Below are 26,289 nucleotides of genomic sequence, written 5' to 3'. Positions count from 1 at the left end.
GGTGATGGTTAGGACAGACCTATTTCTAATGGAGCTTTGAAAAGTATGGACAAAATGCTCTCCTGAGAAAATGAGCTGAAAGTAAGTACTTAAATGATCTTCAATATCTTGACCTTTGCTGGTTATTTATTCCTTTCTCTTAGGTGATGTGACACATGCATATGTTGTGTAAAAGTAAGACATCCACCATAAATGGTAATGTTATGTTTTATATACTCATGGTCGAGAAACTAGAGAATTGTGCAAATAGTTGGAAATATAAGCTTTTAAATCTGAATAACTTCTTCCCATCCAGGCTCTGCCGACAGTGTAGATTTCACATCTCAGAGTTGCCAATGTAATGGAATAATTTCAACATCCAAATTGTAATAAAAATTATTGTTAGGGTTTGGATGCACATTGTGTTCAAAATAATGTTTTTATTAAATTTTGTGATATTACACAACTTTGAATAGGTCATTTCATGGTTACGATAAGTCTATTTTTATAATATATCAAATTTTAAGAAATAAGTAAAATTTCAAACCATTTTTCAGTTTGTTAATAGATTATGTAAGAGCAAAGCTTATAAAGAAACCTCACAACCTATTGTTTTTAAAGTAATATTTACAAATTATAAAGTGACTTAGTGCAGAATATTCCCAGCTTCAAATTATAACAAGATTATTTCCCTGGCTACTTTTTCAAGTTAATTTAAAATTGAGTTAAATATCATTTAAAGAATTAGCTATTGAGATTTTCCAATGCTTTTCAAAGGACAAAGCCAAGTCTTCTTAAGTGACTATGACATGTTCATATTTCCCCTAAAGGTTCACTGTATAGCTTAACTTGAGAAGATATTGGTAAACAGAGGTCTTCTGCAACATTAGAGGAAATAATTTACTATTTCCTCTGATTTGGAAATCCCTGCAAAATATACAAAATCTGATGCAATTTTCCACAACACCACTTTTTCTAAAGGCCCAACAATGTTGATAACCAGTAATGCTCTGAAATCATTGAATCAATTGTCTTAGAAAATCAGGGAAAAATAGATAAATGTTTGCATCTTTTCTCCATCTGACCATTGCTTTATTGACTTCCCTAGTTGACTTCACATTTGAATTCACAGATCAAAAGATTTCTTTTTCTATGAACACCATTCAAACTTCTGTTGTCAGAGATTATTATCTATAATATTTCATTTTTATTTATTTGACAGAGAAAGGGGGAGGGGGAGAGAGGGGGGGGAGAGAGAGAGAGAGAGAGAGAGAGCGCGCAAGAGAGCACGCGCGCGCCAGGGCCTCCAGCCACTGCAAAGCAACTCCAGACATATGTGCCCCCTTGCACATCTAGCTAATGTGGGTCCCGGGGAATCAAACCAGGGTCTTTTGGCTTTGCAGGCAAGCGCCTTAACCACTAAACCATCCTTCTAGTCCCAGAGATTATTTTTAAGTAAATATTTCCTTTGTTTAAGAGCCTTAAGCTCAACCTAGTAGAGTGATCAACAGGTTTGTCCAACTCTGGACAACAGCTCAACTAGCTGTCCTATGCAAATACTCACCCTGTTTCTTCTCAAAAGCTCTGATGGCAGCAGTCAAAACCAAAGTGGAAACTTAATAAAAATGAAAACTCTGGTAGCAAAATATGCTCACAAGGTTAATATGACATATTGCAAAAATTTGGGAATTTATAGTGGTTTCTATATAACCACAGTACTGACTTAGAAAACCCCCAGAGAAACAGCTGCATTTAGATATATAACCTGTCTGGTCTGTATAGGAAACCTTATAATTTCAGGGTGTGTCTTTAAATGTCAAGATTTGGACATTACTGGTGAAAATTGCATGAACATTTCATTGAGAAATAGTTGACAGTGAAACCTGTAGAGGTTACACTTATATGTTAGGCAAACCCATATTCACTTCAAAGATCTCAGCATTGATTTATTTTACTAGAGAGTGCAAAGAATGAACATGTGTTTAGTTCTGCTGGCCACTAAGCAAACTGCTATGCTCATAGCACTAGCTGCTTTGGTTACCTGCGAATATCTCCATTTCTGGCATTGGGTAGAGACTGGCCGAGGCAAACCGGGCAGAATGTTTTCCAGCTGTTGAAAGATTATTTCCTGCACATCCTCCAGACTGTGCTCTGAGTGTGTAACTCCAAATGGGACAGTGGTGTGAATTACCAGGGAAGGGCCGGTTTCTGATGACTCTAGAGTATAAGAAGAACATAGCAATTCATCTTAAAGAGGGGAACCTCAAAGCATATACCAGTACTTCAATTCAGAGTTAAAAACCAACCATGAGGACTGGGGAGATGGCTCAGTGGTTAACAGCACTTGTCTCTTAAACATCATGGCCTGGGAGGGCCTGAGACCTGAGACGGCTAGAGAGCTGAATTGCCTTTGAACCCAGATAAAATGCTGAGCTTGGCTTGGCCTGCAACCCCAGTCTGCAAGGGTCAGGGGAGTCCAGGAGGCAGCTATGGGTTAGGGTACAGGCACCATCTCAAGGAAGTATGCAATTGATTAGAGAAGTGAACCCAAAGGACTCCACTGGCCACATTGTGAAAGTCCATGGCTTGTGCATCTGTACATACATGTGCATATCATTTAAAGAATTAGCTATTGAGATTTTCCAATGCTTTTCATGTAACACGATATAACGCCATACCACATCTACTCTACACATATGCACACACACTCACACACAGCTGACCACAATGAATAGGCAATAAATGGGGGAAAACCCATATTCTAATCTAGATTATTTCTGAATTTTAAAAGTAGCTTCAGCTTTCTCTTTCTAAGGGAGAAAGATTTGAGATGTGCTTTAGAGAACAAGCTGCTGGTTCTTGATAAAGACATATATGTGTCAGAAGAACTGTTAATAATTACTAATTACTACTGCCTTGGTTTTCAGTGTATATGTATTATTATCTTCTCTCAGCACTAAATGGCAAGTTCTTTGGAATAGATCCCATTTTATCTTTATATTTTATGTGTTTAGCTTCTAAATACAAATAACATGCTTAGTAAATATTTAAGCATATTGCAAAGTGTTTTTTGCTGATATTATATAAATTCTACAACATGCTTAGTATTTTCAGAAGAAATCAAGGATCTCCTTGAAATCAGAAACTTTCTCATAATATTATTCATAATCTATCTCTGTGTATATATGTGTGTGTTTGAGACAGATTCTTGCTATGTAGTCTAGGCTGGCCTTGAATTTAAGACCATCTGCTTCATTCAGCCTCTTTTTTCTTTTATTTTTTTAAATTTATTTATTTGAGAGCGACAGACACAGAGAGAAATACAGATAGAGGGAGGGAGAGAGAATGGGCACGCCAGGGCTTCCAGCCTCTGCAAACGAACTCCAGACACGTGCGCCCCCTCGTGCATCTGGCTAACGTGGGACCAGGGGAACCGAGCCTCGAACTGGGGTCCTTAGGCTTCACAGGCAAGCGCTTAACCACTAAGCCATCTCTCCAGGTCTTCATTCAGCCTCTTATAAGCTAGGAATATAGGCATCTATCATACATCTTTATCTTTGAATCAGCAACAAAAATATAAAGTCTGCCTTATTCATAACATGGAGTTACTTCTCATCTTTTATCTGAGATTGAATTTGTTGTTTTGTATTTTTATAATTGGAAATTATGAGTGTATGCCTATATGTTTCAGTCTTTAAAAAAATATAGGACCCATGAATAGAGCTTGAAGTTAAAAGCAGTCTCTATGGCCAAGATTGTAAAAGTGCATGCAATTTGAGCTATGTTGGTATGAGTCTACATATGAGAAAGAATGGTTGAATATTATAAGCTAATTGCTTGCTACAGGACTATGTGACCACTTTAAACTTTGGAGATTTTTAACACTTTTGAAAAATAAGGATAATTTATACCTTCTATATATGTCTATCATGTAGATCGAATAACATGCTTCACCTGATGTGCTCAATGCACCTTAATACATGCAAGCTATGAGAATGGAAACAATAACAAACCTCAAGGACAATGTTCCTGAGGTGTGCCCAAGTTTTAGGCATAAGCTATTGTTAATAAAACTACTATATTTCTCCATCTCACTTGACTCAAGGAACCCTGACTTGTAAATTTTACAGCAAATTATAAGAGGAGGATTTCAAAGTGTCATAAGTCTTTTGAAGTGTAGTGAGTGTTTTTAAATTTCTCATGTAGGAGATTGGGGCTACAAGTGGAAACTGCAGAAAAACGCCATGGTAAATCAGAGCATCTACTGCTCACCTCACTGCACAGAGCAACTTGAAAAGGGTGTGTCCCTTGCAGAATAGTCATCTTGTCAGCTTAGGCTCTGCTAGTGCCACACAGAGGGAAGGACCCAGCAGTGCAAAGCCTCACATTCCCCAGGGAGCATTAACTCGGTGAAAATATCCACTGCATGGTGCCTTGGTGGGTGTTACTTATGCCATCAATTAACACACCCAAGGAGGCTCGTGCACATGGGGGAGCGGTGGTGCCATTCCTCTTCCGTATGGAACTCTTCTCTCTTCCCAGGGACAGAGAAAGCTACTTGGCCAGCCTTGTGAAGAAAGAGAGCTCGGTGTGTGATCAATGGAAGTCTGCAGAGGGGCATGGATAAATGCTGTACATGTACGGGGAATAAAGACATTGCACCCACCCATCCATTTGTTCTAGTGAGTTCCCATGAGGTCACTAAGCTCAGATGGTGCCAGGCTTCTTCCATTTACATTAGCCATATCTTCCAAATAAAAAAATAAAATTTTAGACCCAAATTGAAATGTTTATTGCATAATAATGAGATAACCTGGTTACTCTTTGTTCTTAGAATTGGAAAAATACAGCAAATTTATATTAAAAATGGAATAGCTTCAAATTAAAAGGTTTTTCTAAATTATTTATTTCAATGTATATACATGTGTGTGTATATGTATGTATGTGTGTATGTGTGTGTGTGTGTGTATGTGTTTCTGTGTGTATATGCACCAGGGCCTCTTGTTACTGCAAACAAACACCAGACACTTGTACCACTTTTTCTGTCCAGCATACATGTGTGGCTAAGGAATTGAACCCAGAGTGGAAAGCTTAGGAAGAAAGCACCTTTAATCACAGAATCATTGGCTCAGCCCCTCCAAAATAGTTTTAAAGGAAAGTGACCTTAACTTCCAAATTAAAGGATATTTTTAGAAGCTAGAGTCCAAAAATACAAAGAGTCAACCAAAGTTTAAATACAATCAAGATTTAGAAACAAAGAATTACAAAAAGCCACAAAAATGTTAATAAGATTTAGTGTAAAGATAGTAGAGTCATTACTCCTTAGTCTCCAGGAAGCTTGTGTGGCTGACTTCCATTTTTTTCTTTTTCTGTATTCAGTTTAAGAAGCATAGAACTTCTCTTTTGGCCTTTAAATATAAAGTTTATAGCTGACTATTATTCTGTATATTGGTAGATCAATGTCTATAAAGTTAGCAGATAAATATTTTTGTTCCCTAAAGGGTCTTATCTTGAATAAGTAAATCTCTCAGATCTCACTTTCTTCCACCACTTAAAATGGGGATCATACTACTTACCTTATAAGGCTGTTCCGAGGATTAGATGAATAAGCAACATTATAGTCTTTCTTCAAATATTAAGTGTTAAATGAATGCAAGGCATTCCTAGGTAATGTTCATGTTTTAACCTCTATGCTATGGTAAGAGTGGCTTTGGAATAGAATAAAGAGGTTGACTTTTCCAAAGCATTAAGACTTTTTCTTTCTTTCTGTAGTGCTGGGGCCAAACTCAGCACTGTGAGCATGCTAGGTAAGCACACTACCAGCTCCACAGAGCACTGTGCTTGATTTTATTTCAAGACTCCAGGAACAAAGGGAGACGAAACTTGGCTGTAGGCACAGAAGTTATTTGGTATTGTGATAAAACAAAAAAAACTTACCTGTGAAACAGAACTTAAACATACAAAATTTTGTCATTAAGTATATTCATTGTTCTGCAACTATCATAACCATCATTCACTAGAACTTTCTCATCCTCCCAAGATGAAATTCTGTACTCAATGATCCCATATTACCTCATCCTCCTATTCCTGACAGCCATCATTCTACTTTTCATCTTTAAGAGTTAACAATTTAGGCAACTCCTATAAGTGGAATAACACTATATTTGTCCTTTTGTGGTTGGGTTTTTTAACTTGTTATATAGTTATCGAGACTTATCCATGTTAAAGGAGTTAATAGTACATTATTCCTCTACATTGTTAAATTAAATTCTACTGTATGTACATACCTCATTTTGTTTATCAACATTTCTGCTGATGAAAACGTGGGTTACTTCTCCCTTTTGTTCATTGTAAACAATGATGCTATTAACATGACTGTATAAATGTCTGTTCAAGTCCCCACTTTCACTTCTTTGGGGAGTATATTCAGAACCTGAATTATTGGGTTATATAGTAATTCTATCTTCAATTGTTTGTGAAATAAATGAATTATTTCACAGGAACTGCAATATATTATATTGCCAGTAGCAATGTTCAAGATTTCCAATTTCTTCATGTCCTTGGTAGCACTTTTTATTTTCCATTTTTTAAAATAATAGCCATCCAAATAGTTGTGAAACAGATACAGCATATTTTAATCTACAGTTTTGGGTAAGGAATCAAGACACTGAAAGGAGATACTGAAGGAGAAGCTGGGGTAAGATCATTTTTTTAATAGGCAGTTAGAGGCAGGGGCCAAGGAGATCAAAGGGAAGCCACTCTATTACCCTTGGCAGAACTAGAACTTATGGCTCTTCCAGTCTCATCTAATATGACTACAAGCAATTTCTCAGCCCCCTGGGCAGACTGGCCCTTCATGAGCCAGCCTCCTGAGTCCATGAGCCAGTCAAGTCTCTCCCTTCCACACCTGAGTCTGCCCATAAAACCCATCCTAATGAATTATATAAAAAAAGGCTTGCCACATTGGTAAGGGTCTTGTCTGTTCAGTTTTCTCCTGGAGTCAGAACCCCCTGGTCTCTGCTTTGGTAAGCTCTTTCTAGTATTCTCTGATCCATATTAGTTGTAACTACAAATATTGACAGGTTAAATTTGCTTAAGTAAAAGCAATGATTTTCATACAGAGTTAAAATAACAATACCCAACTACATGTTTGTTAAGACTATCTTAAAAAACATTTTATTTCTTTATTTATTTGCAGGCAGAGACTCAGAGAAAAGGCAGAGGGAATGGGCAAACCAGGGCCACCTTGTGCATCTGGATTCACATGGATACTGGGCATTAAACCTGGATGGTTAGGCTTCGCAGGCAAAGCCTTAACTGCTGCGCCATGTCTCCAGCCCAACTACATGCTTTTGGTAGCAAAATATATCTTAAAAGCAAATGATAAGAACTAAAGGAGGAATAGAGACAAAGAGCACTCTCCTACAACAGATGCATTAATGAATATGACAGAAACACCTGCTCGCTGATTATAGAAGCAAGAAGCAATGGAAAGGCAAGTAGAGGAGCAGGAAGGAGAGACAACAGATAGATTCCAGAAATACCCAGTGTTACATTTACAAAGGAAACAACAGATTCCAACTTACATCATCAGAATGGGAACAGGAAAATTCCCTTCCCCCACCCTGGGGCCACAAAAAAAAAAAAAAAAAAAAAAAAAAAAAAAAAAAAGGACAGGGAGTCTCCAGAAGCAAAAGCAAACTTCCACCAAAACTTTGGATGAGAAACTTGTGGGTGGGGGACCAAGGGGCACTAAAGCAGACATGAAAAGGACGTGTGCACGTGTGTTTCCCTTCTCCCCGTCTGGGATGGAGGAGGGACCCATTCATGAGAAAGAATGAGTCGCCAAAGCATTCCGGCAGGGAAAGCCGGGGAGAAGACATGCCACACTTTCAATCCCAGACTCCCTCACCCCACTGACTAGGCCGGCACTGACCAGGACAACTACACCAATAAAGGACGTGGGCTGCATATGACACAAACTCCCCGATGCACATGCACTCAGGCAAGGACTATGAGTTGGTAGAAAGGCAAGCAGGTTTCTGGTGGGTCAAGAGTGCCCAACAGCAAAGATAAATACATGTACAGCCCCCCTCCTTGGGGCATTCAAAGTGAGAAGAGGAAGAGGGAGTGGGAAGAAAGGAGAGGGATGCCCATGCCAAGGACTGGGAAACTCCTTCAGAGAACTGATTCTTGTGTGGGGACCTAACCCAGAGGGAAGGATATTCTTGTCTAATTTGTATGAATTATGTAGAGACTAGGCATTTTTGTACCTGAAGTGTTGGCTGGAAAATACACTTTAAGATGTGTGTGTGTGTGTGTGTGTGTGTGTGTGTGTGTGTGTGTGTGTGTATGCACGCACGCAGGGGTAAGAGAAGAACACATTTATTATAATAAACAAATGTTGACTGATGGTATAATTATTTATTTTATTTTACACTTTTATTCTTTAGTTTCAGCTTGCTTATCTTGCTTGAAGAGGGCTTTATGACCTCCTTTTTGTACTTAACATATAGTCTTTTCTCTATTCTTGTATTGGCAACTCATAAACACTTCCTTTCATTCAACTTGATTTATTTTCCCTCATTTGTTCATGTTTTGTTTTTACTTGATGATTGGTAACCTTAGCTTTAAAATTTTAAACTGCATTTATTCTAATTGCATCCTAGCTCTTCTGTTTCTGAACTTTATTGGGAGAATAATTAATGCACAAGTGCTTTTTATAGCATTTTAATGCTGGACTTGTTAAAATCTTTGTTTCTATTACTGTTGCCTGCTTTCCACCTGGAAAGAGTAGTGGACATTACAGATGCAAGCACAGACAATGTACAAGGGAGAAACAAGCATACAAAAGAGTGGAAATAAACAAAACAAACTGGAGGATGTAAGGTGTACAAAATAAAACAAATGGAAGAAAATAAGCCACCATGACACTTACAGCATCTCAATAACTGAAATTATCATACAAGGTAAAGGAGGCCACTAGGTATTAAAGGGCACAATTCATCTGGAATATGCAGCAATGTAAACATATATGCACAGAATGTTACGGGTCCCAGTTTCATAAAGTGGGTACTAGTAGGCATAAAAGGTTTGATAGGTCCTGTCATAGAACAGTGGCTGACTTCAATACTCCACACTTGCCTTTAGAGGTCTTTCAAATTCCAAATCAACAAAGCAACTACAGAGTTAAACTACACCTCAGATCGCTTAGGCATAGCATATATTAACAACATATTCCATTCAACAGATGCACATTCTTTTCAGTAGCATATGAAATCTTTTCTAAAATAGATCATGTTCTAGTCTACAAAGCAAGCCTAACAAATACAAAAGAATCAAAAACTAGAAAACTCAGAAAGAAAACCACACAGCTTAAACAACATAACTTTTTACCAATGATGCTGAAAACATAAAATAAAAAATAACAGCCTACACAATAAATGGTGCTGGAAAATGGGATCTCCAAAAATTTAAGAATGGAAGTAGGTCCATATTTTTAACTCTGCATAAGAATCATTTCAAGTGGACAAGGTGTCAATGGATGAACTGACACTGCTAAAGTAAAACTCAAGGAAAGCGTTCAAGATAAAAATATAAGCAAGGACTTTCTGAAGAGAACCCAACAGCACAGAAAATAATATCAAGAATTGACAAATGAGAATACAAGAAATTCAAAAGCTTCTGTACCTCAAAGGAAACCTCCCCCAAGAGTGAAGAGGCTTGCCACAGAATAGGATGAAGTCTTTACCAAAAATACACCTGACAGAAAATGGACACTGGTTACTAAAATCTATGAATAAGTGCAAAAATTAGGCTGAAGAGAGGGCTCAGAGATTCAAGTCACATACTTGGGAAGTCTGCTGGTCCAGGTTCAATTCTCCAGTACTTACATAAGGACAGAGGCACAAAGGGACACATGTGCCTGGAGTTTGTTTGCAATAGCACGAGGCCCTGGCACACCTATGAGGTCTTTTTCTCTTCTTTACTCCTTCCCTCATAAATAACTACGTAAATAAATAGTTTTAAAAAAGTAATTGCACAACTTAAACCCTAAAAAACAAGTCAATAAATAAATGGGCAAATGAACCAAATAAACAGTTACCCAAATAAGTGCAGATTTTGGCCAATAGATGAAACTCAAAACTGCAGTCAGAATGGCTGCCATCACGAGATTAAAAACAAATTCTGGTGAGGATATGGAGAAAGTGGAAACTACATATACAACTTATGGGTGTATAAACTGGTGCAGCTACTATGAAAGACAGTATGGAGGCTCAAAAAAAACAAGAATGAAATGAAGGAAGGAAGAAAGAAAAAAGAAAAAAATGAAGGAAGAAAGGGAAGAAGAGAATAGAAACAGAGAAAGAAAGATTACTATATGATCCAGCTATATCACTTCTGAGTATATACCTGAAGGAGTCCAAATAAGCATATCACAGGTATACTTGAACATATATGTTAATTTTTGTACTTGGCAATATGCAGGATATCAACCAGTCTACATGTCTATCAGCAGGTGAAAGGATAAAGAAAATGTGACACACACACACACACACACACACACACACATACACACACATATGCATAAATTTATTCTTCCATAAAAATTAAATTATGTCATTTTTTCCAGAAAAATTGATGGAACTGGAAATCATCATGTGAAATATAGTAAGTAACTCTCATAAAGTAAAACATGTATGGATTCTAGAGTTAAATATGTACATAGCTATGTGTTAATGTACACACACACACGAATGATATAAAAGTAAAAAGGGTATTATAAGGGGCAAGAAAGAGGCCTAAAGGGAAGAGTTATACACAAGATATTTAATGGAGTAAAGACAAAATATTGCATATTTCTTCTACACATGATTATATATCACTACAATACACAGGGAGACATTCTGGGACAGGGAGGAAGGAATACAGCAAGAGCAGGGAGGAAATGATGGGGAGTCAAGGGGGTGATAAAAGAAGTACAATGATGTACATCTATAAAGCTATCATAGCAAAATCATTATTTTGTATGATAGCTATGAATTAATTAATATTTCACTCAACTGTGTAGAAAGAATATATCTTTAATATGTGCTAAGTTTTGTCAACGGTTTTTTATACATAGTCTTTTATTTTGTTTTGTTTTGTTTTTTGAAGTAAAGTCTTTCTAGCCCAAGCTGGAATTCACTGTGTAGTCTCAGGCTGGCCTAGAACTCACAGCAATCCTCCTACTTGTGCCTTCCAAGTGTTGAGATTAAAAGCATATACCACCACACCTGGCTTCATAGTTTTTTCTCACAAGTGTTACATGTGTGTTTCAACAGAATTTTCTAGATGTCAAATTAACATTTTTTTCATTAGTATAACCCCCATAATTTTGTGGTTATCACCAACTAAATTCTCAAGATATCTGACTGATGATAGTAAGTTTGCCAAACTTTCTTTTCATGTTTGTTTTTTTTTTTCTATTGAGATTAACTTACTAGTTGTCTGATATTTGAACATTTTAACAATGCATTTTGAAACTTTTTAATATCTAGAAGTATTTTTGGTTAAAATTTTATTTTTCATTGTATTTGTCTGGTTTTCAACTTTGGTTTCATTTTGAGAAGTTTGAAAAATGCTGTATTATACTATGTTTACACTGTATTCTATTACCCTCTTGTAGTAGTTTGGAAGTTATACCTATGTTTGTAATGTACACTTGAACATTTAAGCACCCATATTGAAATTAAAGTCAAAAGTGACTTTACTAAGAATAATATAGCAATATCAGAAACTTAGGATGATTTTATACTCTTCTGTAACTCTTCCAGAATTATTTCTTTCTTTGGTTTTGTCCTATGCAGCCAATATTTGTTCATATTTTTCCACAGCTTTCTTCTTGCACTTCAGAACCTTCTACCAAGGTCATTTCTCTTCCCAAAGTATTCTCTTTTGAAATGAGATCTCACTGGAGGTAGTCACCTTTGGTTTTGACTTCTTAAAATCGTCTTCATGCACCCTTACTTGTGAAATATATATATTTTTATATGCAACAAAACATTGAGCATGTTTTCTGTATTATTTTAAAGATGGGACTCCAACATAGGTTAGTTTCTACTGAGCCTATCCAGAAGTCAGCTCTTAATTTGACTGCAGGTTCTTTTACAGATTCTTTGCAGGTAAATTTCTTTTCATATCATGGTGTTTCTAGAGGTTTCTTTTTGTCTTAGAGGTTTTGAATTTCTCTCAGATATCCTGAAGTTTGAAATTCTTTTCTTGTCTTTCTTTTATGAATTAAAATTTCAAAATGTAATTACTCAATTTTGACATTAGTTTTGGAAACTGCTCAACTTTTATTTCTCCCCCTATTTTCTTCTCTCCATTCCCACTTTTTTCATGGAAATCCTCTTGAAGATATGTCAGATATAGTCACCCTATCATTGTATATCTTTTTAAAAAAGTTTTATCTTAATCTCTCTGTGCTAAACTCTACTTATTCTTTCAGACCTTGTATCCCCTAATCTCATATTTGTCCTTTGAATTTCAAACAAATTCTTTGAGTTTTAGTTTGTTGCAGTTCTATTTGGGTTCTTTTAAAATTTGCATGATCAATTGACAGTCTCTGTCTCCATAGTCCTATTATCAGTACTCTTACTTCTTTAAGCCTATTCAACATATCTTATATCATGTGACAGGTTCTTTCTAGTGCTGCAGGCTTTATACGGTTGGTTATAGGTTTTCTTATTCTGGGTAACTGTTACTCAAGAAGGCATGGTCCTTGTGCACTTTGCGACGGATCTATATATCTATCTGTACACTTATATGTTATACATACACATGTTGTTGGGATGAATTTGGTGGTTGTGAATGTAATGTCCCCATGGTCTCTGATATTTGTGATTCAGGTTCCTACATAGTCCCTATCTAATAGTGCATTTGGGAGGTGGAGCCTGCTGGACTGGAGATGTGTCACCTGGGGTAGACCTTGGGGTGGAGTCCAGCTCTGTGTGCATTTAGAGTCAGCTTGTATTTGCTGGTTCTTGCATTTTCTCTCTTCTGTTGATGTATAATGAAGTGAGTCAGCTTCCTCCACCATGATGAAGCTTCCTCAGGAAACTGTAAACTTGACATAAACCTTTTCCTCCCATAAGCTGGATGGGTGTTTATCCTAGCAACCATATGGTAACTGCACCAGGGTGGAGGAGTACAGGATTCAACTTCCTAGGAATTTCATCTTATTTTTTTAGGCTTAAATTTAAAGTGTTTAGAGATTTGCTTTTGTATTTGCTACTTTGGGGCAATACTGTCAATTACCACATTAATTAGATTTATATAAGGTTCTGGTAGAATGAATTCTGTCACCAAATATACCTAAGGGTAGATTTGTGGGTTGGCATCTCAAGAAAGATATTTGCTTTCTTTGTATTTTTCCATTGTATTTAAATATAGGCAAACATCCCAATTGACAGGAAGTGTCAGATACAGAAAAATATCTAGTTATAAATGTTTATATTTCATCCTATAAGCCTTTAAATTGAGAATGTAGGCTATTTTTCTTGAAAATTTATCAAAACTGACTCAATCAAAAATAAAATCATTGTAAATCAAGATGCACAAAGGAAATTGAAAACAGAGTCAATACATTCATTCAAAAAAAAAAAAAAACAACTCAAACCCAAAACCTTCAGGGCATGGTTGCTTTACTTTTGATTTTCTTCAAATTGTTAAAGATTATAGTGATGTTTGCAGACACACACATCACATTTACAGATATAAGTATTGTACATCAAGGTACTGGACATTCTTTTATATGATTACAGAGAAAAATCATTATGTTCATAAATCATAGTTATTTAAAAATTCATCACTGGGATTGGTGGCACAGAGCTATAATCCTAGCTACACAGGTGGTAAGAAATCATAAGGACAGGCCTGCCTATGCTATTGTGTGAGTTCAAGGCCATCTTAGGCAACTTAGTGAGATTGTCTTCAAATAAAAAGAGAAAAATGCAAAGGATGTAGCTCATCAATACCATACATATTTTCCAATCATTTATTTATCACATCGTATTAGTAGGTACAATTGAATAAAACTTGATAATCTTAATATATATTTAAAAGAGTTCATTCCTGACTTACTGACAGTTATGAGAAATAAGAGGCAACATGAAATATTGTGACTTTCTCAAAACAAGATAAATATCTCAAGTTTACTGTTTTTATTGTGATTTATAATAAAGTAACATTATTATAGTAAAATTAGAAAAAGAGATTCTTTGCAATGCCAATAATATTTGATATTGCTGTGATTGTTGCTATAAGGTTAAAAAATGGACAAATAGCTTGTAAGGAAGGAAGAAAAATGACTTGATTAAAAGCACCCATCATTGCAGTGATTAATTCAAACCTCACAGTAATAATCTTAAATATTAATGGTCTTAACTCACCCATCAAAAGACACAAGTTATCAGGTTGAGTTAAAAAAAAAAAGGACCCTTCTATCTGCTGTCTTCAAGAAACCCACCTCAGCATTAAAGATAGATAACTCTCGGGGTAAAAAGATGGAAAATGATATTTCAAGCAAATGGAAATAAAAAACAAGAAGGCATTGCTATATTACTTTCTGATAAAAAAGATTTCAAACCAAAAGTAATGAATTGGAAACTCAGAAAACAATTTTAAAAATTCATGAAATGAAGAGCTGCTTCTTTGAAAACACTAAACAAGATTGATAAATCCCTGGCCAATGTGATCAATCAAAAAATATAGAAATCTCAAATTAACAAAATCAGAAATAAAAACTACCTACCAAAACTAAACTCACAGCAGATTAACCTCCTAAACATGCCTATCACATCCATGGAGATTGAAAGGTAATCAAAAACCTTCCCCAAAAGAAAAGTCCTGCACTGGATGACTTCTCAACCAAATTCTATCAAACCTTCATAGAAGAAGTGAAACCAATTTTTCTCAAACTGTTTCCTATAATTGAAGACCAGGGACTCCCCAACTCCTTTTATGAAGCTAGCATCACCTTACTACCAAAACCAGACTGAAATGCAACAAGAAAACTATAGGCCTATATCCTTGATGATTTTAGATGCAAAGATCCTGAACAAAATCCTCATAAAATGAATTCAACAATACATTAAAAGCATTATCCACCTTATGAAGTAGGCTTCATCCCAGGGATGCAATGATGGTTCAACATATGAAACTTGATCAAGTAATACTCCACATGAATAAACTTAACCATAAGAACCACATGATTATCCCAGTTGATTCAGAGAAGGCCTTTGACAAAATTCAATACCACTTCATGAGCAAAATGCTCAAAAGAATAGGCATGGAGGGTTCATATCTCAAATAATAAAGGCTATATATAAAGCACCCAAAGACAAAATAATACTTAATGGGGAAAAACTCAAAGGAGTTACCACTGAGATTGGGAACAAGACAGGGGTGCCCACTCTCACCACTGCTCTTCAAGATAGTACTAGCTGTCCTAGCCCAGGCCAGGGGACAGGAAAAAAAATAAATAAATAAAAGGGATTCAAATTGGAAAGGAAGAAATCAAGTTAGCCCTATTTGCAAATGACATGATCCTATACATAAGTGACCCAAAAGTCTCCATCTCAAATCTTTAAAGGTGATAAATTCCTTCAGTACGGTGTCAGGATACTAAATCAATACACAAAAGTCAGTAGCCTTTCTATATGCAAAGGACAAATATACAGAGAAAGAGAAATCAGTGAGGTTGTTGCATTTTCAATAGCAACAAAAACAGTTAAATACCTTGGAAAAGCACTAAGCAAGGATGTGAAAGACCTATATAATGAACACATTTTTAAAAAGCCAAGGAGGGAACTGAGGAGGACTTGAGAAGATGGAAAGACCTCCCATACTCCTGGATAGGTAGAATTTATATTGTAAAAATGGCAATTCTGCCAAAAGCAATATACAGACTTAATGCAATACTAATAAAAATACCACCATAGTTCTTCACAGAGATTGAAAAACATGATCTCAAAATACATATAGAATTGTAGCAGACCTTGGATATCCACACATATCCTCAGTGAAAACACAAAAACAAACAAACAAACAAACAAACAAACAAACACAAAAACACCTCTAGAGTTGTCACCATACCCCATCTAAACCTATATTACGAAGCCATAGTAACAAAACAGCATGGTATTGGCATAAGAACAGAATCATAGACCAATGTAACAGAATTAAAGATTCAGATCTTAGGTCAAGTAACTACAGATACTTGATCTTTGACAAAGGAGCCAATAATGTACAGTGGTGAAAAGACAGCATCTTCAACAATTGGTGTTGGACATATTGGATGACCATATGTAGGAAAATGAAACTAGACCCACACATCTCTCCATACACAAAAATCAAGTCCAAACCAATTAAATACCTCAATATAAGACCTGAAACTCTTCTCCTACTGGAAGAAAAAATAGGATGCACTCTCCATGATATAGGAGTGGGGAAAGACTTCTTAAACAAAACCCCAGTAGCCCAAGAAATTAAACAATAATTCAACCAATGGGATCTCATGAAACTTAAAAGCTTTGGCACAGGCAAAGAAACCATAAAGCAGAGCCAATAGATTACACACTGAGTGGGAGAAAATCTTCACCAGCTATACCACTGATGGAATCCTAATATCTAGAAACTACAAAGAGCTCAAAAAACTAAATAAAAAAATCAAACAACCCATTCCAAAAGTGGGGTAGAGAAGTGAATAGGGAGTTCTCAGAGGAAGAGTTACAAATGGCTAACACACACTTAAGAAAATGTTCAACATCCCCAACCACTAGGGAAATGCAAATTAAAGCAATCATGAGGTTCCACCTTACTCCAGTAAGGATGGCAATCATTAAAATATCTAACAGTGACAAATGTTTGCGAGGATGTGAAGAAAAAGAGACCCTTATGCACTGTTGGTGGGAATGTAAACTTGTACAACCATTATGGAAATCAATTTGGAGATTCCTGAAAAGGATGAACATAGAGTTGCTAACAGACCTAGTTATTCCTTTACTGGACGTTTATCCTAAATGCTCCATGCATCAATACAGAGAGATTTGGTCAGCCATGTTTATTGCTTCTCAATTCATTATAGCTAAGAACTGGATTCAACCCAGATGCTCATCATTGGATGAATCAATAAAGAAGTTGTGATCCATTTACACAATGGAATTATACTCAGCAGTAAGAAAAAAATTATACACAGACATTTGTAGAAAAGTGGACAGATTTGGAATAGACCATACTCAGCCAACTCACACAATCACAGAAAGACAAACTCCACATGGAGTTACTTATCTGCAGTTCCTAATCTGGACCTGCTTGAATTGCTGTCACACCTGATAGGCAACTTAAGGCCGAGCCAATAGGGATGAAAGAGTTTGGGAGAGGGGAGGGGTAAAGGAGAGAGGGGGGAAACAAACACAAAATTAAATCCAAAATGACTGATACCTTAAAAACCTTTATCCTTGAAGATAACCTAAAAGATACAACCCTCAAAAGGAGTAAGGGGGGGGGGCACCTGAAACGTAGCACTCTGATGAGGGTGGGATGAGGCCTAAGCTTAAAATAAAATTTGTTTTTTCTGTCCCTGAGCAGTAAATCCCAGTACCAGAGGTTGGTTGCTACCCACATTGAGCTGTTGATTGAAGAGTCCTATGAGGTCCCCAAATCAAGACAGCTTTCAGTCAAAGCACTTGATTACCTGCCTGAGGCAAAAGCTAAGACCCTGTTGCTCTGTTGCTGAATACACCATATACTGCTGACACAGAGTATGGAGAGACCTGGCTGGAGTTCAGAAGAAAGCCAGTCCTCAAACAGTTAGCCTTTCTAGTGCTGGAAAGTGCTGCATGAGCTACTAGGGAATAATGGCCAACAATGGTCTGAACACCCAAAGGTCTAACTACTCAGAAGTAAACACCCTGACATAATGTAATGTCAATGCAATAGCAATAGTGGAACACCACCTCAGTGGGTAACCAGTAGCTCCTTTTTTTTTTTTTTTTTTTTTTTTTTGAGGTAGGGTTTCACTGTAGCCCAGGCTGACCTGGAATTTACTCTGTATTCTCAGGGTGGCCTTAAACTCACTGCAATCCTCCTACCTCTGCCTCATGAGTGCTGGGATTAAAGGCATACTCCACCAGGCCCAACCACCAATAGCTTTTTGATTGGCTAAGAGTTCTACTCAGTGTAAAGGAACCCATATCTGGAATTGGGAGCCAGATCAAAATCCTACAGGGACAAAGATGATGTTCTCCAGTATTAAGCTCTCACTAGTCTTTGGCTAAAAGAGGGGTTACACACATCAAATTCTCCCTAAATTAATAATGCTTATCCCATTTAAACTATGCTAACTTACTCTCTATTGGAGAATCTGTTCCTTTTTTTTTTTTTTTTTTTTCAGAAGGTAATAAGACCATAGAATACAAACTACCCCTCACACTTCAGCTAAACCACAGCTGAATCCATACAGGAATGAAGAGACAAGCATGAGTGCTGCTTCCATGCTGTTCCTGATAATCAGCACCAGTGGGGAGGAGACAGACCCTGAGGATACTCAACATCTACCAAAGCAGAGACCTAGAGGTTCCTAAGAGCTCATCACTGAAGTAGACTTAACACGCACCCACCATGGCTCAGGAATTTTGTGGAAGAGGGGGAGGAAAGATTTTAAGAGCCACAGGATGAGAAATCATGCCCAGATACATTCCCCCTCCCCAAATAACTGACTACTGTTCCTACATCACATAAACTACTACCCCATGGGGACTATCTGCAACCCCACTGAGGTTTGTCCCCAGCGGAATGGAGGTAGGGGTGAGGGAAAAGAGGGAACTAACACATGACATTTTCATACAACATATCTTGTTAATAATAATAGTAATAAACATCGAAAAGAGAAAAAAGAAATGAATAAAATGTCTTCAATAATCAAATGGGCATGTGAGTATTCAGTATCATGTTTGGTTCCACTAGACACATGAGCGAGACATTTGAATAGTTGTTATCTTTGTTAGGAAGAGACAAAATATGTACAATGTAATTACAGAATCATTATGCACAAAATAGCATAGCACTAACATGCACCATTAGAGTTCAGAAATGAGATTCATAAGATTTTAGTTCAAGAACTACACTAGAAACTGTGGACCAGATAGTTGACTCAGTGTAGGCCAGTGATAAGTTTCCCCCTCCACACTGCAGTGGAACTTTCTCAGTTTTCTTGTCTTTTAACCACCAGACCTCTTATTATTAACAAATTAGATCTTTTAGATGCTCCCATTGTCCTTTGTCTAAACAGAGATATTATGCCCATCAAATAGTTTTCTGAGTTTGTATGTTTAAGATAGTTGATTAATGTTCTCACTTTTGGTTACAGAACCTCTATTTACAGAGGGCCACAAATATTGGGGTGACCCAATACTTATTACAATGACAATAAGAGAAAGCCCAGGGCTTATAGTCATCTCCATCACACATGCCAGGGCAGAGGGAACATTATAGAGGTAGTCACAGAGACAAGGAATGCTACTCTTACCACTAGCCGAGAATCACCTCTGTGGAGATGGTGGTAGGTATTGAAGAGATTCAAAGCATATCAAAGTAGAAAATAAGAGGCTGCTTAGAGCAGAACACTAAAGGAGATCTCTACCAGGGCCTCCAAATCTCAGGAAGCATGTGGAAGAGGAGGCATAAAGAATGTAAGAGCCACAGGGTGCCTAGTTATACTGTGGACCACTGTTTTGAAATGAACCTACCGGTATACTCATGACCCAACAACAGTCAGTGACATTTCCACAAGACCATCACAGTTCTGAGCAACATGAAGGACAGTAGAGGACAAAAAGAGTAAAACAACAAAATAGAGGAAGGACTACCTTGAAAGAAGAGGGTCCTTAAGGGATGGAGAATGGGAAAGGGTACAAATAAAGGACAAAAAAATAGGCACATCAAATTACTACATGTTCTTATATTAAAGTTCTTAATAAAAATAAAAAATATATACCTGCTAAATAAAACAAGCACACAAACAAATTAGCTTTTCTATGTGCCTCAAGGATGCAGAAGCAAGTATAATTTGAGTGAAAGGGGTGGGTAAGCCAATCACACCAAGAAATCCAATATAAAATCTACTTCCATGACTAGGAGAGGATTTATAGGGGAAAGGGAGAAAAGTAGAGTAAAGAAAAGGTGAATGTTATAGAATGATACATGCTTCTGATATCTTTTTCCTCTTCCTCAACTTTCTAGCAGAGCGGAGACAGATGAGTATGTAGTACTCTGCCTTAACATTCCACCTCTTTGGCAGCATGCTGCATTCTGTCTACCGCTGGCTCAGAATGAGGGACCAGGGCTCACTATCCAGAAGGACAACTATCAGTGTTTGGTTTCTCTTATTAATAATATTTTCTTTTGTTTATTTATTTGAAAAAGAGAGAGAGAGAGGGAGAGATGGGGGGGGGGGAATTAGGCACACCAGGGCCTCTAAGCCCTGCAAATGATCTCCAGATGCCTGCACCACCTTGTACATCTGACTAATTAATGTGGGTCCTAGGGAATCAAACCTGGGTTTTTTGGCTTTGCAGGCAAGTGCTTTAACCACTAAGCAATCTCTCCAGCCCATTTGCTTTCTTTTTGACAATTAGCCCTAGTTCATGTCTGTATGTTAAAAAACTCAAAATTAGTTAACAGCAGCCTAGTCCTATTCACTTCATGTCCTGGACAATTTTATTCCCTCCAAACTTACCTACTTTGAAGACTTCTATAATATTTCTATTCATTCAACAAAATTTTATGGTTTTAACTGGAGTAAAGTTCTGACATTATGGAGGGGCCTCAGAACAAAGGAAAGATGGTTTCATAGCTTTCCCCTTTACTTAGTTCATTTTTGTCCTTCCATCTTTGAGGAGAAAATGATGCTTCATTTTCTTCCATGTTGTTTCCCTGGGGGTAGAGGTCTGTAATATTAATAATAGTAGCTACTTCAAATACCTACCTAGAAAAGTGGAGTCAAATGTACTAGTACCTAAAAAGGTGACATAGGAATTGGTGGGCAAAAGATTTGGAAAGACAAATGAATAAAGAAATTGTGTTGTAAGCAATCAGACACCAAGATTATCTGACAAGCTCTCACTTCTCTTTCAAAGGTAAAATACTTACTAAAAAGAAGAAGTGACAGACCTGAAATGATATTCTTTTAAATTCAAGAAATATAATTCAAGTTTAAAGGTGTCACTTTTAAAAAATTTTTTATTTATTTATTTGAGAGCGACAGACACAGAGAGAGACAGATAGAGGGAGAGAGAGAGAATGGGCGCGCCAGGGCTTCCAGCCTCTGCAAACGAACTCCAGACACGTGCGCCCCCTTGTGCATCTGGCTAACGTGGGACCTGGGGAACCGAGCGTCGAACCGGGGTCCTTAGGCTTCACAGGCAAGCGCTTAACCGCTAAGCCATCTCTCCAGCCCTAAAGGTGTCATTTTAAAAAGGTTTTCCTATAGTAGGTTGTATCTAACTTACCAGGAAATTATGACATACCATCTGAGACTTACAGAAAAAGTTTTGGATTATTTTTCTTCTTAAGAAATAGAATGTGCTTCACACAGCATGAACACTTCAGGTTCTGTCTTCTACCCTACCTGGTTTCTGAGGGACTTTGGTTGTAATTTGGATCTTGAGTGAGAAATCCTGTTTTCTTCGTTGATAATTAGTGACTTTGGGCTGGTTATAATGCTTCTGTGTCTTTTTTATAATTAACTAATAGCTATTAGGTGAAACAACAACAAAATTCTTTGAAATGCCTATTGTAAACAAAATTAGAGACCTTAATATGAATATTTATAGTGTGATTAAAGGAACAATAGGAAGAAATCATTCTTGTTTTTAAACTACTTTTACCTGTATGACAAAACTATAAAAATAAAGTTATTCAAACATGGTTAAAAGGCAAAAGGTGACAAAACTTTCTGTCTCAGACTGGCAGCCCCACTCTCCAAGTATGACTATGTCCCAAGGTTTCTCAGGAATTCATCTGGAATGATGTACACATGAATCTGCATATTTACTTCCTTTGTTAAGATGGACATGCAAGCTTACTATAGCTATTGTTTTTAAACTGACCTCACTCTTTTACAGCTGACAGCTTTCTATCAGCTAACTGGCAGTGAGATCACCATGTTTTATTAGTCAACCTTTCAAAGCTGCCTCCTGTTCCTTCTTTCTGCTATTATGAACAATTCTGCAATGTACACATTTATTCTTCTAGATTGAATACATGGTCTCAGAATTCCTATGTTGAGAACTAATTGTGAGTATGACGGTATTAGATAGTGACTAGGGCTTGAGGGCAGAGCCCTTGTGAATGAGATTAGTGCCCTTTTGTAAAACACACTGTTTCCCTCTTCCCTTGGGGAAATGCAGGGAGAAGAACCATCTTTGAAGCTTAAAGTGAGCCCTTACCATACATCCAATGTGCTAGTGCCTTGATCCCCAACTTTCTAGCCTCCAGAACTGTGAGCAGTTGGTTCTTTACAAATTACCCTAAGTCTAAGATATTTGGTTACATCAGGCCAAACAGATTAAGTCAGATCACATTATCACACTTTGTAAAACAACTTTTGGTACACAATGCTAGAAATAACGTTGCTGACTCAAAGATTGAGTGCATTTAAAACCATTTTGGAGGTAGATAGTTGTCCGTCCAAACTAACAGTTCCTCCAGTAGTGTACCAAAGCACATGTTTCTCCCCAGCATTATCAGTACCGGTAAGATGTGCTAACAAGCTAGATTAAATATATCTTATTTTGGTTTTAGTTTTCAGATAGTTACTTCTGCATAGTGTTTTCACATACAAATCTAATGCGCATATTCTTTTTTTACCCAGAGATCTAGCTTTTTCTAGTTCTTTTGGTGATGATCATTGTGATGACTTCAAGATGACTAGGCAGATGAAATCCATGTAAAGTAAGAAATTCAGGGGCTGGAGAGATGGCTGAGCAGTTAAGCACTTGCCTGTGAAGCCTAAGGACCCTGGTTCAAGGCTCAATTCCCCAGGCCCCATGTTAGCCAGATGCACAAGTGGGTGGACATATCTGGAGTTCGTTTGCAGTGGCTGGAGGCCCTGGCACGCCCATTCTCTCTCTCTCTCTCTCTCTCTCTCTCTCTCTCTCTCTCTCTCTCTCTCCTTCTCTGCCTCTTTCTCTGTATGTCACTCTCAAATAAATAAAAAGAATTGAAAAATAAGAAATTCAGGGTTTGGGCTATGTTAAATGCTCATTAAGTACCGTTTGAAATGCTATTTATCAAGCCTGGTTGTTTTAGTTCAGAGGCTTAGCATTACTGAGGTTGTGCTATACTTCATTGGTAGGAAATCTAAACCTCAGAAATTGACAGATATAGGACAGAGGTTAGATTGGTGGTCTTTGTCACATTGCATGAAATGGTCACTTGTCCATGTTCCCTGTAGATTTGCAGGTAGTTGAATTTATGCACAATGCCCTACTTGCTTTATACTTGTTTGTAGTTGAAGTTGAAATCATGATTTTACTGAGTTGAGGACTTTTCTGCCACTGCGAATTAGTACAAAGTGACTTTACCCATGGTTCAGTAAAGTCTAAGGCTGATGATATTCCATTTTTCAAAAAAATTAAAAAAAATTTCCTGTGTAGTTATGCATGTATATTTATTGTCCATGAAGGAATTATTGCAATATTTTCTGTATACATCAAAGCATATTTAGTTAATTAACAAATCGATTAATACTAGTCTGGTAAAATTTTCAATAATTTACAGTAAAAACAAAGTTTTCATAAAGTTGTGATCCTAAAACTGATTTTAAACAATGAAGATATCATTGCTTCTTTAAAAATTGTAATGTTTAGAAGTGATTTTCAAACTAAGAGCATTAACTTCTTTAATAAAAAAAATACAGTGGAAAGCTGGCACACTACCTTGTTAACTTGAGATCTTTCTAAACATAGATGTAACATTTTATATTCCTTATCTCTAGTGACCCATACATATACCAGCTCATCTTGCAACAGCATACATCTTCAGAAGAGAAAGCCATGATAATTCAGTCTAAATTTGTTCAAAAGCATCCTGGATAGGGTCTACAAGAGAGATCTCTCCATGATCCCTTACTGGTACCCCAAATCTCACCACAGTTTTAGTTTTAACAATAAATAGAAATTGATTTAACAACATCAGCTTTCCATAGAGCCTGGATTATTGTTATTGAGTGTTTTAGAAATGCTGGTTTATGGTTCTAGTACCTACCCTTAGAGGATGGTAAATAGTAAGTAATCAATATTTGTTGACTATTTGATGAACAGATGAATGAATGAAGGAATAGTTTTGTTCTCAGTACCTACAGTGCATAGACAGATAAAGAAAACTTTCTTGCACCATATGTGACCTATTCCATCACCGCGCTGCAAAGTCCAGCTTTCAAAAAAAATCAACATACCTGCTAGTTTGTTTGGGGGCCTTTCATTTGTTTATTCTAGGAAAGGAATACTAACGGATCTGTAGATGTACACATCTGCCATTCTAAGTAAAGGTTTAGGAAGGGAAGTTTTAAAACTAATGCACATGTATATTTGTGATCCTTGTTATCCAAGGCTATATATGTTTAGATATCTTATACTTAACAAGATACACAGACATCCTCTAAATAACTCTGAATAAAATAACAACTTTGATGGGCATTTAGTTCAATTTAGACAAGTTGGAAAACCCAAAATGAAGTTAAAATAAAATGAGAAGTCCTCTAAAGTTCATACTGCCAATTTTAGAAGATGTTTTCTTATAGTGCCCATATAAGAAAATTTGGGACATAACTTTTGTTGTAAATAATGGAAAATTGTTCACAGAAGAATATGTTCTGCCTTCTCTAGCCAGCTGTGAAAGTAAATAACATTCACTAGTAACTCACCCTACCTAAAGAATAAACATGCTTATTTTCCAATCAATATTTGGAAAGCTGTATAGAGGCTATGGAAAAGCATCAAGAGGGTGGTAATATAGACTGGGTTGGACAACTGTGGATAATTTCCTACATATTTTAGTTTTCACATGTCATAAGAGAGGAGTAGTATGAGGTCAAGACATGAGTGCAACTTCTCCAGTAGATAAGATTTTGCAGTAGACATGATGTAAGTGGAAGTTGCCGACAGATACAGGGTGAGGGAGGACAGGCAAGGATAGGCAGACAGTACTTAGTTTTAGGAACATACACACACATTGTCCATACAAATTCATTTTTTAAAAGATTTAATTAATTTATTTATTTGAGAGTGACAGAGAGAGAGAATGGGTACACCAGGGCCTCCAGCCACTGCAAACAAACTCCAGATGCTGCACGTGCCCCCTTGTGCATCTGGCTTACCTGGATCCTAGGGAATCAAATCTGGGTTCTTTGGCTGTGTAGGTAAGCACCTTAATTGCTAAACCATCTCTCCAGGCCTCTGGCTGCTTTTTTCCACCTATGTGGTAGAAGTGGTGTCCAGCCCTTATCTTCCAATCTTTCCCTGCTATCATGAAGCTTTCCTGTGGCATGATAAGCCAAAATAAACTCTTTCCCCCCTTCAGCTGCTTTTGGTTGAGTGTTTTGTCCTGGTTACATGAAAGTAACTATTAAGTCTCCAAATCATGACTTTGAAGGGGTTTCTCCTCTTCTATTTCCAGGCTTCATAAACATAGCTTAGGGAAGATTGACCAACTAATCCATTTCTCTTGTCCATAGTGATTATTTCAACAATGGGTACATAACTAAGGCCAAGCCAATGAAGTCATTGATGCTTAAATTCAGGGTTATGTAAGATTTTGAGAAAGTGTGTCCCCACCCCCACCTCTGTCAGTCATTGGAATATGATTTAATGTCACAACCTAAAGTAACCTAAATGTATGGATCCCTAACTAAATCAGTATACTTACTCTTGTTCTTACATATACAAATTTCTGCCCCACACCTCTTCTCCCCCTTCTCATTTCTGTTAGGTAGTTAGGAAAAGTTAACATCACTGGGGTTGGCCTTCTGCCAATTAGCTTTGGACCCCATCTCCTGTGTCCCTGGTGACACACTGATTTTGAGGAAGAAAGAACTATCACAATTGGGCTTCCTTAGAATTTTGAAAACCATGATTAGGCTTCAGTAATTCCCTCTATGAATGACTTGGTCAGTGATTGACAGCACCCTTTGATGACAACAGCAGGAGCTAGTCTTGCTTAGAGATCTCCTGTAATGAGAAAGTTCCGTCTTACAGCCTCAGGAGAGCA

The 26,289-nt window shown here is 37.0% G+C and overlaps 1 protein-coding gene across 3 annotated transcripts in view; it reads right to left on the bottom strand.

Annotated features, from left to right (window-relative positions):
- Positions 1-26,289, bottom strand: part of Rnls (renalase, FAD dependent amine oxidase) — a 288,758-nt gene that overhangs the window by 25,015 nt on the left and 237,454 nt on the right. For all 3 annotated transcript variants that reach the window (XM_004653002.2, XM_045141963.1, XM_045141962.1), the window contains exon 6: positions 2,021-2,196. In XM_004653002.2, coding sequence (XP_004653059.2) covers positions 2,021-2,196 — 176 coding nt within the window. The remainder of the gene's footprint in view (positions 1-2,020; positions 2,197-26,289) is intronic.

The sequence above is a fragment of the Jaculus jaculus genome, chromosome 1, assembly GCF_020740685.1.
Source record: "Jaculus jaculus isolate mJacJac1 chromosome 1, mJacJac1.mat.Y.cur, whole genome shotgun sequence".
Lineage (NCBI taxonomy): Eukaryota > Metazoa > Chordata > Mammalia > Rodentia > Dipodidae > Jaculus > Jaculus jaculus.
The sequence above is the reverse complement of the archived record's forward strand: the minus strand, read 5'-3'. Positions and strand labels throughout refer to the sequence as shown.